Here is a 14,100-nt window from a genome sequence, read left to right on the forward strand (position 1 = left end):
ATCTCATAACCCGAGGTGGAGTCAACTGTCTGGTGTATGCGTGGCAAAGGAAAGTGATCCTTTGGACATGCTTTGTTGAGGCCAGTATAATCAACGCACATTCTCTATTTCTCGGTCTTGTTTTTAATAAGAACAGGATTGGTAAGCCAGTTGGAGTGGAAAACCTCTATGACAAATCTGGCTGCCAGGAGTTTGGTGATTTCTTCACCGATGGCCCTGCGCCTTTCATCATTGAAACAGCATAGGCGTTGCTTGGCCGACTTCAAGCCTGGGATGAGGCGCAGTGCATGCTCGGTGACCTCCCACGGTATGCCCGGCATGTTAGAAGGCTGCCATGCGAAGACATCACGATTAGCGTGCAGGAAGTCGACGAGCTCGCATTCCTATTTAGCCGAGAGCTAGGTCCCAATCCGCACCGTCTTGGTTGGGTTGGTGGGATCGATTCCCACCGCCTTGGTTTTCTTGAGCGAGCAGAAGGCCGTTGAGGAGGTTGGTTTGTTGCAGTCTAGGACTGCCAGAATCAATGATTCCCCAAGCCGTAGGAGCTCGGACGAGTTGATGCCCATGGTGGTGAGCTCGAAATGCTCGTGGTCGCATGTGAAGGCGTGTGAGAAGGCGCTATTCATGGTGATGACGCTTGGTCCTGGCATCTTCAGCTTGAGGTAGGTGTAGTTGGGGATTGCCATGAATTTGGCGTAGCATGGCCGCCCCAAGATGGCGTGGTAGGACCCTGGAAAATCCACCACTTTGAAGGTGAGGACCTCCGAGAGGAAGTTGACTCGGTTGCCAAACATGACGGGCAGGTCAATCTACCCGAGTGGGTATGCCTACGCCCCCGAGATCACCCCATGGAAGGGAGAGCCTGCTAGGCAGAGTTCTGACTGGGGGATGCTCATGGCATCGAGGGTGTCAACATAGAGGATGTTGAGGCTGCTGCCTCCATCCATCAGCACCTTGGTGAGGCGCTTCTTGCGGACGATGGGGTCGACGACAAGCAGGTAACGTCCTGGTCTCACGACATGGGAGGGATGGTCCCTCTGATCGAAGGTGATCGAAGATTCTAACCAACTGAGGAAGGAGGGGACGACCGTCTCGACGGCGCATGCCTCCTTATAGTGCGCTCCTTTCTTGGCGGTCACCTCTTTACCGTCTTCTTTTGGCCCATCGGCATATCATAGGAAACGTTTAAGGAGCTCACAATCCTTGTAGAGGTGTTTGATGGGGTAGGCATGTTTGGTGCACGGGCTGTCCATGAGATTGTTGAAGTGGTCAGGCAGTCCCTGCTGGGGCTGCTTGCCCATGCGATCAGTCGCGGTGACCAACGCGGTGTTGTTCGATCGGCACCGATCCTTTTTATTCTTCTTGCCCCTCTGTGTGTGGAGGGGCCCTCGTCTTGGTCTATGCGCTTGGCCTTGCCTTTGTCCCGGCCTCTGTTGAAGACCACTCTGACCATCTCCTTGCTAGAGGCGTGGTTAGTGGTGACATTGAGCAGGTCGCGGATGGTACAAGACTTTAGGCAGCCAAGCTTGTGGATTAGGGACTCATAGGTCGTCCTGGAGAGGAATGCGCTGATGATGTCCGCGTCGATGACATCAGGGAGGGAGTTGCATCATTGGGAGAACCTGCGGATGTAATCCTGTAGGGACTCGCTGGGCTCCTGCTGACAGCTCTTGAGGTCCCAGGAGTTTTCAGGGCGGACATACGTCCTCTGGAAATTTCTAACGAAGACCCTCTTGAGGTCCGCTTAGTCGCGGATGTTGACATGTGGGAGGAATTCAAGCCACGCCCGAACGTGTTCCCCCACGCGGATGGGGAGATACTGAATGATGAAATAGTCACCATCCACCCCTCCGGCTGGTAGGCGAGCCAGAAATCTTTGAGCCAAATACCGGGGTTTGTCTCTCTGATGTACTTGATGATGTTGGTGGGCGGTCGGAAGCGCTGTGGGAACAGCGCTCTCTGGATACGCTGGTCAAAGGCCCATGGTCCTAGTGATGAGCCCATGGCTCCTCAATTTATTAGAGCTGGAGATGATCCATATTATTTAACCATGAAATTTGGTGCATTGTCCTTTGATGTGAAGGGAAGATATATGAAGAAAAATATGCCCAACAAGTACATGTTTATTGGTGCTAACATACGTGAGGAAGTCAAGAAGTATGCTGCTACTTTGATGGAGTGGCGATATGTTCAAACTGCAGCACAAAAGGTCGACGTCACATGAACCATTATTGGGACTGAATTCGCTGCATGCAAGTTGCTAGTACGGAGGTTCATAATGCTAATGGTGCGATTTGCATCGTGGCTGCAATATTTTAGTATTTTCTTTATTTAGTTTTCTATAGCTACGTTATGTCATGTACACGTGCACCATATGGTTGAGTCGAACCAGATGGTGTGCATTGAGTCTGAGTTGATGTTGAGGCCTTCGTGCCTATATTAGGAATCGTCCTTTGTAACAGGAGGGGGGACTGGATTTTATTTGTGTAGTTATTCCTCGTCGAGCCGCCGCTCAGAAAACCCTAGATGGTGTTCCCATTAGGTTCTTCGTCTTGAAGATTATCTTCTAGATTCTTGTGGATCTGCTGGAGTGCGTGATCAAGCTGCTATGGTTTGAGTGCATTGCTTGGATTTCTATGGAATCCCCATCTTCTGATCGTGTCTCTCGGAGCCACGGGTGGAAGAACATTGCTAGGGTTTGGATTGCATTTTATTGTAAGCCGAATCCAACCATCATTCTATTAGTACTAGTACTATTTGAGTTTGGTTGATTAAACAGAACTATTTCATAAGAATCAGATTATCTTGTCTTTCATACAATTGCTGTGAGATTATCCGTGCGACTTACTGTCCTATTGTTGTATGTTGAGATTGGGTCAAATATCATTGCCGTGAGTTTTATCTATTGAGATTACTGCTATAGTATTGGGCCGATTAAATTAATCTCAACTATTCGATCTGCTGAGAGACTTTGCAAGTGAATAAATATTGTTGTTTTCTTGTCACGTGAGGGAACTTGCTGCTACCACACGTGCTATTCCTTTTCATCCTAAAATCAGTATTGGTTGGATTTGACAAAAAATTACCTGTCTAATTATTGTTGCTGATTAGCACCGTGAAAGATTGGGCAAATTTTCGGGCATCGTAGGCGTGTCCTTATCAGTTGGTATCAGCTTCTGGGTTGCTCACGGCGCATTTGGATATATTTTTTTCAATGGCTGATTTGAAATTGCTCAAGAAAGTTCATCTTTTGTCAAAGTTATCTCTAGCAACACGTCTCAAGGAGTACTATGATTGGGAAGAACATATGGAAGATTTCTTCTGGGGTCATGGACTTACATCGGCCCTAAAGATGTATTATGCAGAAGAGACAATGGCTACCGATATTTCACATTGGTGGGATTGCTGGACAAAAAATTCCCTTGTTGGACGTGGAGCGATATGAAAGTTGCGCTTCGGCGCTGATTTTGTTCTCTTGAGTCAAAGATGGTAGCTACTGCACGTGCACAAAATCCCCAAGGCACTACGACAACTGAACCTACAGAGGAGTTAATTGTGCAAGAGAGAGATGTAAGCGTGAGTGCTGAATTTTTTTTCCATACCAGAACAACAAGCTATGGACTCTTCCTTTTATTCTCCTATAGAGCCATCAATTGATATTGTTAATGATGCAACAAGTGGCTTATCTATGCTGGCTCAAGAAGTCAAGCAGGATGGTACTGCTAGTAATGTGAAGGGACAACGCTCTAATATATTTCAATCAGAATGCACAATCCATGATAAGGTATGCAAGCTCATTATTGATGGTGGTAGTTTCACAAATGCTATTAGTTCAGATCTTGTGCATGCTTTGTCTCTGTCAACGCGGAGGCTCCCAATGCCGTGTTATATCCAATGGATGAACCAAAGTGGTACACTCAAAATTACTCACAAGGTGCGAGTTAAATTTTCTATTGGAAATTATGTGGATACAATTGACTGTGATGTTGTAAAGATGAGTGCTTGTCATTTATTATTAGGTCGGCCATGGCAGTTTGATCTTGATGCTACTCATACCGGTCGTTCCAATAATTATTCATTTGCGCACAAGGGAGTTTGTCATGTTCTCAAACCAATGCTTGAGAGTGCTATTAAGGCTGAGGTATTTGCTACTTCGTAAGTGAAGAAAATACTAAAATATTGCGGCCACGATGCAAATCACACCATTAGCATTATGAACCTCCGTACTAGCAACTTGCATGCAGCGAATTCAGTCCCAATAATGGTTCATGTGACGTCGACCTTTTGTGCTGCAGTTTGAACATATCGCCACTCCATCAAAGTAGCAGCATACGTCTTGACTTCCTCACGTATGTTAGCACCAATAAACACGTACTTGATGGGCATATTTTTCTTCATATATCTTCCCTTCACATCAAAGGATAATGCACCAAATTTCATGGTTAAATAATATGGATCATCTCCAGCTCTAATAAACTGAGGAGCCATGGGCTCATCACCTGGGCCCTCAGGGCTATGACTTCGGTCGTCTGGGCGGTGACCATGCCTGGGGCGTGTTTAATCGCTCCCCTCGATGGTTCGGCCGGGATCCGTGTCGCCTGCCCTTATCGCCGCCCGGTGGACGTCATCATCATGCCGGGCCTGATGCCGGTTGCTGATGACGCTGTGAGCGTCTTGGTATGGACCGGGCCATTCGCGTACCGGCGGTCGGTGTAGAGCAGGCGCGGCTGCCTCCCGAGCCACACTTGGCGGCTGTAGCGGCGAGCGGATAGAGCGATCCATCTGGCGCATCCCCACTCCCCCGGTGGGGAGAGAGGGTGCGTGTCGGAGTTGCGATGTGGAGCTTTCCACCTGTTGAACGACGGTGGCTTCTACCAGCACCCAGAGGTTCCGGTTGACCGCCCGCTCCTGGGGTCGACGGGCTCGAGAACGCTGCGCAAAAGCATTGCCGTAGCAACGATGTTCTGGCTAGCCCGAGCGAACTATGGGGGATCGTTCTCCTCGTTCATGATGTCGTGTTGGACCTGGAGGGCGCGACCCCGGGCGTCGCCCGCCGGGTCATGCGCGTGGGGCAGGCGGCGACTGGTTCTGTCGTCGTTGTCGTAGTTCCTCGGCGTGCTCAGCGGGGTTTAAGCAGAGAGTTTGCTCGGAATGAAGCGCAGATGCCTCGTCGTTGAAGTTGTCGTGCGTCCCGGAGCTGATGGAGGGCGCCCCTCCGATGGGCATCGGATCAAGAGCCTTCTCGCGGAGGTGTAGTACGCTGAGCTGGTCGGCGATGAAATCTAGGCTTCCGAAGAGATAGACCTGGGATGGCTTGAACATGGGTGGAACCCACATCCCAACAGGTGGGAGTGCGGGAAACTCCAGTGAGCCGAAGCGAGTAGTATCGCTTGAGCCTGCCACGACGAAGGTGGCGGAAAAGTAGGTCATCCGATGATCAAAAAGTGTTGAACGTACAACGTCTTCCCCATGGACGGCGCCAACTGTCAGTGCAGAAAGTGACCAACAAGTAAATATCTATAGTTTTGCCATACGTTGTGATCGGAGGTGGCCTAGCACTCAATGATATAGGGTTTATACTGGTTCCGGCAACATGCCCTACGTCTAGTTTGAGTCGGTCGGTGACTTTATTCCTGAGCCCAGGTGCTCGAAGTTTGCAGTGGGGTTACAAACGAGAAAGAGAAAGATGGGGGGTACAAGAGGTCCGGTCGGACTCCGGTCGAAGGGGCCGAGAGTGACGGGAGCCCCGCTATGAGCTAAGTGTTCGAGCATATGCTTGTGGTTCGAACCTGGCGGTTCTGTGGCTGTGTACTAGTGAACTTGATTGATCTAATGAATCTAAATCAACTTGGATGAACTTATCTGTTGGGAGAGAGCGCATCCCCTTTTATAGATGAAGGGGATGGCCTTACAAGTGAGAGGGAGAGAGTACGTATGCTTCTAGGCCTTGTTGCCCACGTCGATGGGTACATGATGATGGTAGGCGACCACAATACTGTTGAATGTTAGATGCACGTGGGAGGTCATGTTGTCCTCTTCGGGTATGGCAGACGTCGACGCCTGCTATACTGTTGATACCTGGAGACATGCAAGGGGTTTTACCATGTCCGCTCGGTATGGTAAATGTCATCGCCCACAACACTGTTGATGCCCAAAGGCATGTGGGAGGAGCCTTACCGTATAGGAGTTAATGGTGCCCGGAATACTGTAGGGGAAAATGTCGGCGCCTACAACACTGCTTGGGCTCTGTTGTGCCAGGGAGGTTGCAGAGTACTGTTTCTGTAGGTGTACAGGGTATAGTCCCTGGTATCGCGGTTTGACTTGTGCGCCCTGCCTTGCTTTCTCCGTTCGTTCCCTGGTCCTTACCGAGCGGGCGTTTCCGGTTGGTTAGTCCCAGTCGGCTCTGAATACGCCAGTTGGAGAAGAGCAATGAGCAGGGGTTTGGTGCATCCTCAGTCGGAGACGCGGGTCAGAGTCGAAAGTAGTGCTTTGGCCAGGCCTTCCGGTCGGAGAGGTTGTCCGGAGGCGGGCTAGAGACCGAAGCGAGCGCTCCGGTCGGAGAGGTGGGCCGGGGTCGGAAAAGGCGTCGTTCCTCCTCGGCCAGGCCTTCCGGTCGGTGATTGGATCGCCCCTCTGGCCTGTTGTTTAGGTACTTAGGCCGGCCCATGAGTTGCGCGTTGTTTGCAACGTTGTCTACTGGGCTGAGCCTCTGTTGGAAAGCCGGTCCGCGAGGGACCCCGGGTTTATGAACCCGACAAGGCCCATTGTCGCTAAATTTTTCTTGCAATATAACTTTCGCTCTGTTCGCTTGGCTTATAAGCCGTACTTTTTCAGCCAATGAACAATGTTTTTCTCGTACAACAAATCAGCCAATAGTACTTTCAGCCATGGCTTATCAGCCAAACGAACATGACGTTTGTTTAAATCCGCTCAAAAAAATATAACTTTGTTTAAATTCTGATAATATTTTTACATCACTCCTTTATTAAGTGTCTGTAAGGGCATCTTGTCAAACCCTCGAAATTCCACCACATGAGACCTAGCCGAGTGAAACAAAAACCGCGGCACACCTAATTTTGTACAGTGGCAAAGCATAACAAATTAAATTGAAACTGTTAGAGCCGGTCAAACTAAGAAGCTAACCATATGTGTCTTCCATTTACAACAAGACATGCCATGTTTCTGCATATTCACTCGTGATGCCAGCACATTCAGGTTCGTCTGACAGAGCTAGAAGAGATGAAGGAACACTGAAACTACAGGATTCAGCTAAGTAGTTCAGAGCTCAGGGCTCGGGCTATGGAATTCAGCAGAAACATAGGCATGAAATCAGTCGGTCACAGATCCATTCATAGCCCGTCGGTCGCAGATCGTGCTTGCAATCTGCAAGCAACCCGGCCCCGTTCCTTGGATTTCACCGACACTGCAGCAGGGTTGACCTCAAAAGGCCCGAGATCTGCCGGGTTTCGCGACGCATCACAAGGTGCGTCAGTGCGTGCACGGCGCTATTGCGAGCTGCACGGGATAAGATAATCACAGCCCCAAACAGGCTAGTCCATGTCCCTGGCGTCGTCGAGGAATCAGCTATCAGAATATGCCGAAACCATTGGTGGACTCGTAGTACTTCGTTGTCATCAGAAAAAAGAAAAACCGGAAAAGGGCCGCGCTTGTTCAGCACTTCAGCTCATCGGCTTCACTCTAGCTAGCTTACACATGCACAGACAGACAGGCGACTCGGTGCCTTGGGCTCGGGAAAGTAGCCATGGCAAACTGGACCGACCGGAAGAAGCAAGCGCCTGCTTTTCCGTCGACGAAGGAATGTCAAATGTGTGTGATGGATGCCTCCGGCCGGAGCCCGGAGAAACACGCTAGCACAGTATTTCCGATGGACAGGCAGAAGAGGCGTGCCTTTGCTTCGGCGCAAAGCCGGCGATGTCGCCTCGACGGCCCAGGTCAGCTGCGGATGACAGCCACGGAAGATGAGCGACGGGAGAGAGAAAAAGTGACAGCGTTGCAGACGGTGGTGGCATCGATCCGACGTGCGACGAGCGGAGAGGGTAATGCCAGCGCTACACCGCGCTGACGTGGCCGCCCCGGCCCCCGAGTGAGGTCAAAAGGGCGGGAGCAGCCGTGGGTCCTATATAGCGGACCCTCTCGCTGGAGCTGGGCCTCTGAACCCAACCGTTGAGGAAGAGAAACCAATCTCCCGAAGCGGCAGCCTCGCGCAGCGCGCAGCGGTCTGGTGGTGGGTGCCCTCTTCGCCGGTGGCCTGGAGGGGAGGGGGAAGCCGGAGGACGCAAGGCGACAGGCTGACTTAAGGAGAGACCGGCGTCCCCAAATCTCGTTCCACCCTCCTTTCCCCTTGGTACTTCTCTTCTGTTCGCAAGTACCTGTAGGCTGTAGCCCTGGATCCTCTCATCCGTTTCAGCTAGTACCGAATTTGTTTAGCCTTCGTAGGCGCGCGAGATCGATCGGTCTCGGTTGGCGCCATAGGGTTTGGTACCCAGGGCGCGGCGACCTTTATTTACCAAACTAATTTGAAGGGTTCAGTTAAGCCCCTTGCAGATCGATTGTTTCCATTTTCCGATTCTTTCGTTTTGTTCTGATGCGTACTTGACAGCATGATGCTATGTTTCTGATGGCTTGTTATGTGTGGCAATAGGGATTGAGGGAGGAAGGAAAGGAGGTGCTTCACCATGAAGGCGCTCATTCTTGTTGGGGGTTTCGGAACCCGCCTTCGGCCTTTGACTCTTAGCTTCCCGAAGCCCCTTGTGGATTTTGCAAACAAGCCCATGATTCTGCATCAGGTAAAGATACTCGTTTTAAGCTGATATAACATGAGCATTCTAGCACCTTTTGAGAGCGGGAATGAGCATTGTGATACACTATCACTATACATGCTACTTATACTGGCATGAACATCAATTTTCTTTGTAATATGTTATCAGTGGCCTCGAAAGTAATACTGAGCTCAATATGAGTAGATATAGTTACAGATTTATAGTTGCTTTGGTGTTTTTAACCCAAGCCCACATCATGTCAGCATCCATCATCAGTATCTTTTGATAGTTGCTGTGCATTAGTTAGCTTAGAAACAATTTAGCATTCAACGATTACTTTCCTTAGTACTCACCTCTTCTTTATTTAAAAGATTTATCATCAAGTTGGGAAAATCACTATGAATTATCAATTATCGTGTAACTTCCTCTCTTCATTCTTTTCCATAAAAAATGCAAAAGTGACACGAAACAGATATCGTCTAGGAATTTTGCTTTGTGCCCAAGTACATATTTAAACATCAACCGAGTGCTCTCCTTTATGTGTGTCTGTGGCTGGAAGAATTAAAACTTATTCATTCTGTTCAGATCGAAGCTTTGAAAGAAGTTGGGGTCACAGAGGTGGTTTTGGCCATCAACTACCGCCCAGAGGTAGAAATAACAGACCAATCATCCTTTCTATTGTCGACTTGGGTCTGGCTTCTATGATCTAATTGGTGTGTCATATATCTTCCAGGTAATGATTAATTTCTTGAAGGACTTTGAGGATAAGCTTGGCATCACAATTACATGCTCCCAAGAGACTGAGCCCTTAGGAACTGCTGGCCCTCTTGCTCTAGCAAGGGACAAGCTTGCGGATGGATCTGGCGAGCCATTCTTTGTCCTCAACAGTGATGTCATAAGTGAATACCCATTTGCTGAACTCATCGAATTTCACAAGTGTCATGGTGGTGAGGCAACAATTATGGTCACTAAGGTAAATCCTTTTGGACATTTTTTTTTGTGGAATCAGCCGGTATATGTGAACTGAATTTTCTTTAAATCATATAGGTGGATGAACCATCAAAATATGGTGTTGTGGTTATGGAGGAGGCAACTGGCAGGGTGGAAAGGTTTGTTGAGAAGCCAAAAATATTTGTGGGCAACAAAATCAATGCTGGGATTTACTTGCTGAACCCATCTGTCCTTGACCGCATTGAACTGAGGCCAACATCAATTGAGAAAGAGGTCTTCCCTCAAATTGCAGCTGATCAGAAGCTCTATGCAATGGTCCTTCCAGGTTTTTGGATGGATGTTGGTCAGCCAAGGGACTACATTACTGGCTTGCGTCTTTATCTAGACTCACTTAGGAAGAAATCAGCTGCCAGGCTAGCTACTGGAGCACATGTTGTTGGCAATGTGCTTGTGCATGAGAGCGCCAAGATTGGAGAAGGTTGTCTGATTGGTCCTGATGTCGCCATTGGACCTGGATGTGTTGTGGAGGATGGCGTGAGGCTTTCCCGCTGCACTGTCATGCGTGGTGTGCGTATCAAGAAGCATGCTTGCATCTCAAACAGCATTATCGGGTGGCACTCAACTGTTGGACAATGGGCACGAATAGAGAATATGACTATCCTGGGGGAGGATGTTCATGTGTGTGATGAGGTATACAGCAATGGTGGTGTTGTTCTCCCACATAAAGAGATCAAGTCAAGCATTCTGAAGCCTGAGATCGTCATGTGAGCTCTCCAGTTTTAGCTACAGTACATTCTTAGGTTCTTTGACGAAGGGAGGATTGCAGATCCCCTTTTACAAACAACATTGCCTGGTATCTTCGACCTAATGCAAACAGCTTCATACATGTTCGCTTGTTAAACTATTGACAATGTATCCTTGTTCTTTGTTGAAAGTTTAGTACTTTAGTGTCAATCATATTTCACAAGTGATTGTGATATACTGAGCTTGGATGTTTTGGACCCTTGATCTGCAGAAGTTCAATATAATAGCAAGAATAAGTTAAAAAACTGTGGTCCAAGGTAACTTTCAGTAGTAATGTTTGTGTGCCAAATGCTCTTCCGGAGAAATGTACACACATAAGCCCATGTCGGTCTCTTACCAATGAATATACTGTCGGTCTGCTATCTTGTCCATGGCTCCCAGCTCTTAGTTACTAGTACTTTCTTTAATTTTAAAAATAACTTTGGCAGGAGCAGGCTAGTGGTGAGCATAGAGGTAGGTTCTGTTTTGGTCCGGCACCTGAGTCCTGACTCCTGAGGGGCTACATTCAACCCTATCTGTAGAATTGCGTTTTCAGTTTGAATAAAATGTGAATCGTCTTTTTTTAAATGCTGGAACCTAGAAAGCGATGTACTCCTTTGGTTTGTTTTCTCTCTATATTGGTGACTGTATCATTGTCGTCGTCTTCTCTTTCAATCATTCTAATATAGTCTGGCATTATTGTGCTGAAAGAGCGATGGGTTATTGGTTCTGAGCTAGTGAAACAGTCAGTCATGCAATTGTAGCCAACAAAATGAGGAACCATACTTTAGGGGTTTCATATCGTGCTACTTGTCCATCTATGAACCTCAGAGAAATTGTGTGGATTGGAACTGGTCTGCTCCAATTATTTTCCAGATATATTCCAGAATTGGTTATAGACATTATATGGCCTGGAGACATGCGTACAGTGGACTGTACGAAAAGCAACAGCATATCCCTTTCCCCTATTTTCTTGTTGGGATAAATGCCTACAATATTTCTGCCGTAGAAAGTTGAAATAACATCTCTTTCGGTTGCAATCCTTGTCTTTGGGCCCTTGGGAAGACCTGCTAGATAATGTCCCTATCATATTAAATCGTCCAAGGATTTCTGCAATGCTTGCTACAAGAAGTGTCATTCTCTGGTACCACAAGCAGATCGGGGAATCTATGGTTCAAGAAGAACAGCAATCGCCAACTCCATGAAGATGCAGCGCTCAGGTACCACAAGCAGATGCATTTCCCCAGCAACAAAGCTATTATTGTGTCCAAAGCATTAGGAACAAATGTTTGTGGTTGGGCAAAATGGCTAATGGAACATATATCCTTGTAAGAAGAGCTCATGGAACTCAAGTCCCAGAATTTTTTGAATTTCTAGCGTGTGATCTGCTCAAAAAATGAGCTTCATTACAGACAGCTTACACAAGGTCATTATTCACAAGGAAGCAAGCAGCCAAAACATTACCAGAGCAGATGCAGCACTAAATGTACAGCAAAGAAATGCAAATGCAGCAGCAACTTCGAATCTTCCACAAGGCAGTTGTGGATCCCTTCTGCAGAAGTATGCATCCCTTTCGAAAAGTACAACTACGCCTGCAGCTGAGCATGCAGCAGCAAATGAAAGAATTGCCGTTACCTGCATCATATGGTGCAATCAGTCAGAACTTCACAAAGCCACATTTCAAAAGTTCAATATCAGAGATATAACGTGCTTCATAAAACAATGCCCAGTATGATTATGTCTTTGATCCTAGATCCTACCATTCAAAGAAAAAAAAAACTTCCATGTAAAAAGTCATAGAAATTACTTGAAGTTCATGACTTCACATATGTTTCATATAGTGATCAAGGTGACACCAAAAATACTAACAAAACTAGGAAAAGATGCTTCAACTTCACGAACATGTAAAGCTAGGTAGTGCTAGGTATAACAGTGTACCTGATATTTTACATATCTGCAACAATCGAACATAAATGGGATAATTTTACAGTCACTTATATATAATATAAATGTGAAATATGAACAGAAACAAAATAAAGCATGAATGTGTGGAATGCTCAACATGTTTCCAAGTACTGCAGGATATTTAATATTTTACATCCAGGTGATAAGGTTTATAGATTGAAAATGCTACGAAAAAATGGGTACTCAATTTAGTTGTAGGATGCAGTAATTGATTACTTTGGATGGTAGCAGAAACAGACGAGGTTCAGTGATATACAACATGGATAAAAAGATGCCTTAAATAATTTACCCAGTCGCCAACAACAAATAAGCTCATGAGAAAAGCTTGCTGAAGATCTCTTCTCAATATCAATGCATAGCAATCAAGGCATCCAAGCCCCAAGCTCCATAGTGCTTGTAGTCCCATAGATGCAATCAAGTAGCTGAAATTGGGTACAAGCAGCAAAGATGGGTTATGCAGTTGAAAACAAAGCCATAAATGAACAGATGCATTGTATATCCAATTTCTACACCTAACAGAGATGAAAGAAAAGCCATTCATCAAGCTGAATGAAATAAGACATGATATACAAAATAAATATAACAGTTGAAACGAACTACACATTTGCCTTCTTATAGTTAACAACGGCAAATCTTCAATTTGATCACTACAAGAAAAAATGGTGAAGACGTGAAGTGTTGATTGGTAATTCAGTATAGAGAGAAATGGTAGGATAGACTCAATAAATTCTTGTGAATGTACGTGCATACTGCAAAATCGGGACTTCCTAGTGATGGTCAACCAACTCATAGGTTCAGTGCTGGCAATTTGCAGGAATGCTGGTCGGGTACCAATGTCTAAGGTAAAGACATGTTTTCATTTCAATTTTCCCAAATGCACAAACTGCATCAACAAACAAGGTGTCTTGCAAATAAATAGTATATGTGGTACTATTCTGAACAAGAAGAAGACGTCCACACTCCACAGGGAACCCTCCATATCCCATCACAAGGCAGGTAGTTCAACGCAGACAACAAAGCAAGCAATTAGGCAAAATAATCATGCTACACGCAGATACCGAGCAGATCCCAATCCCATGACCGCACTATGATCCTACACGCAGATACGGAACAGAGATCACAATGTTCACGAGCAGAGCGCCGCCATATAGGCGCTACGCTAAAGCAATCAGAGATTCAGAGTTTCAGGGGATACAGGTCGCAAGCAGTCTGGGACGGTACCAGAAGGCTGTGTAGTTGGTGAACCCTGGCGCGGAGGCCATGGCGCAGATGGACGCGGCGGCGAAGACGAACTGGCCCGCCCGCAGCGCCAGGCCGCCCGACGTCCCGGGGCGTCCGGCCAGTTCCGTCATCTAGCCGGCAGCAGGTCCTCCAGCCGCTTCCTCTCAAAAGACGCCGCTTTGTTGGTCGGCGGCCATGTATTGCGCGCGGCGGCGCGGGTCTCGGTGGGCGGCAACGGGGCTTGCGCGAAAGAGCGGCGAAAAGCTGGTGCTTTCGGTGCTTGGGGCCTCGCAGGGTGAGGAGGATTTGGGAACTTTCAACTTTCAAGGATGACGGATGGGTGGCCTTGAATCTTGACATCCAATTCGGATGCGTTGAAAATTTAACGCTCTACATGCGA

At 47.4% G+C, this 14,100-nt stretch overlaps 3 protein-coding genes across 3 annotated transcripts; 1 reads left to right on the forward strand and 2 right to left on the reverse strand.

The window, feature by feature from the left end:
* Window positions 1–398: 398 nt before the first annotated feature.
* LOC136461156 (uncharacterized) lies at window positions 399–794 on the reverse strand. The gene has a single exon (XM_066460575.1). The coding sequence runs from the start codon at window positions 792–794 to the stop codon at window positions 399–401; it is 396 nt and encodes a 131-aa protein (XP_066316672.1).
* A 7,367-nt stretch (window positions 795–8,161) lies between these two features.
* Window positions 8,162–10,716, forward strand: LOC136456829 (probable mannose-1-phosphate guanylyltransferase 3). Its single transcript, XM_066456819.1, has 5 exons — window positions 8,162–8,365; window positions 8,663–8,807; window positions 9,366–9,428; window positions 9,514–9,753; window positions 9,828–10,716. The coding sequence occupies exons 2-5, from the start codon at window positions 8,697–8,699 to the stop codon at window positions 10,497–10,499; spliced, it is 1,086 nt and encodes a 361-aa protein (XP_066312916.1). The 5' UTR covers window positions 8,162–8,365; window positions 8,663–8,696; the 3' UTR covers window positions 10,500–10,716.
* A 153-nt stretch (window positions 10,717–10,869) lies between these two features.
* On the reverse strand, window positions 10,870–14,100 carry LOC136456830 (CASP-like protein 5B1). Its single transcript, XM_066456820.1, has 3 exons — window positions 13,701–14,100; window positions 12,769–12,901; window positions 10,870–12,149 (listed from the first exon to the last, which is right to left on the reverse strand). The coding sequence occupies exons 1-3, from the start codon at window positions 13,829–13,831 to the stop codon at window positions 11,949–11,951; spliced, it is 465 nt and encodes a 154-aa protein (XP_066312917.1). The 5' UTR covers window positions 13,832–14,100; the 3' UTR covers window positions 10,870–11,948.

This window comes from Miscanthus floridulus, chromosome 6 (genome assembly GCF_019320115.1).
Source record: "Miscanthus floridulus cultivar M001 chromosome 6, ASM1932011v1, whole genome shotgun sequence".
Taxonomy (NCBI): Eukaryota; Viridiplantae; Streptophyta; class Magnoliopsida; order Poales; family Poaceae; genus Miscanthus; species Miscanthus floridulus.

Bases quoted from the DNA above. Each gene is read 5' to 3' on its own strand.
- LOC136461156 (XM_066460575.1), bottom strand. From the start codon at position 794: ATGTTTGGCAACCGAGTCAACTTCCTCTCGGAGGTCCTCACCTTCAAA.
- LOC136456829 (XM_066456819.1), top strand. From the start codon at position 8,697: ATGAAGGCGCTCATTCTTGTTGGGGGTTTCGGAACCCGCCTTCGGCCT. The intron at 9,429-9,513 runs GTAGAAATAACA...TATATCTTCCAG, and splicing joins CCATCAACTACCGCCCAGAG to GTAATGATTAATTTCTTGAA. The intron at 9,754-9,827 runs GTAAATCCTTTT...TAAATCATATAG, and splicing joins CAACAATTATGGTCACTAAG to GTGGATGAACCATCAAAATA.
- LOC136456830 (XM_066456820.1), bottom strand. From the start codon at position 13,831: ATGACGGAACTGGCCGGACGCCCCGGGACGTCGGGCGGCCTGGCGCTG. The intron at 12,902-13,700 runs GTACCGTCCCAG...ACCCAATTTCAG, and splicing joins ACCAACTACACAGCCTTCTG to CTACTTGATTGCATCTATGG. The intron at 12,150-12,768 runs GTAAATTATTTA...CATATGATGCAG, and splicing joins TATTTGTTGTTGGCGACTGG to GTAACGGCAATTCTTTCATT.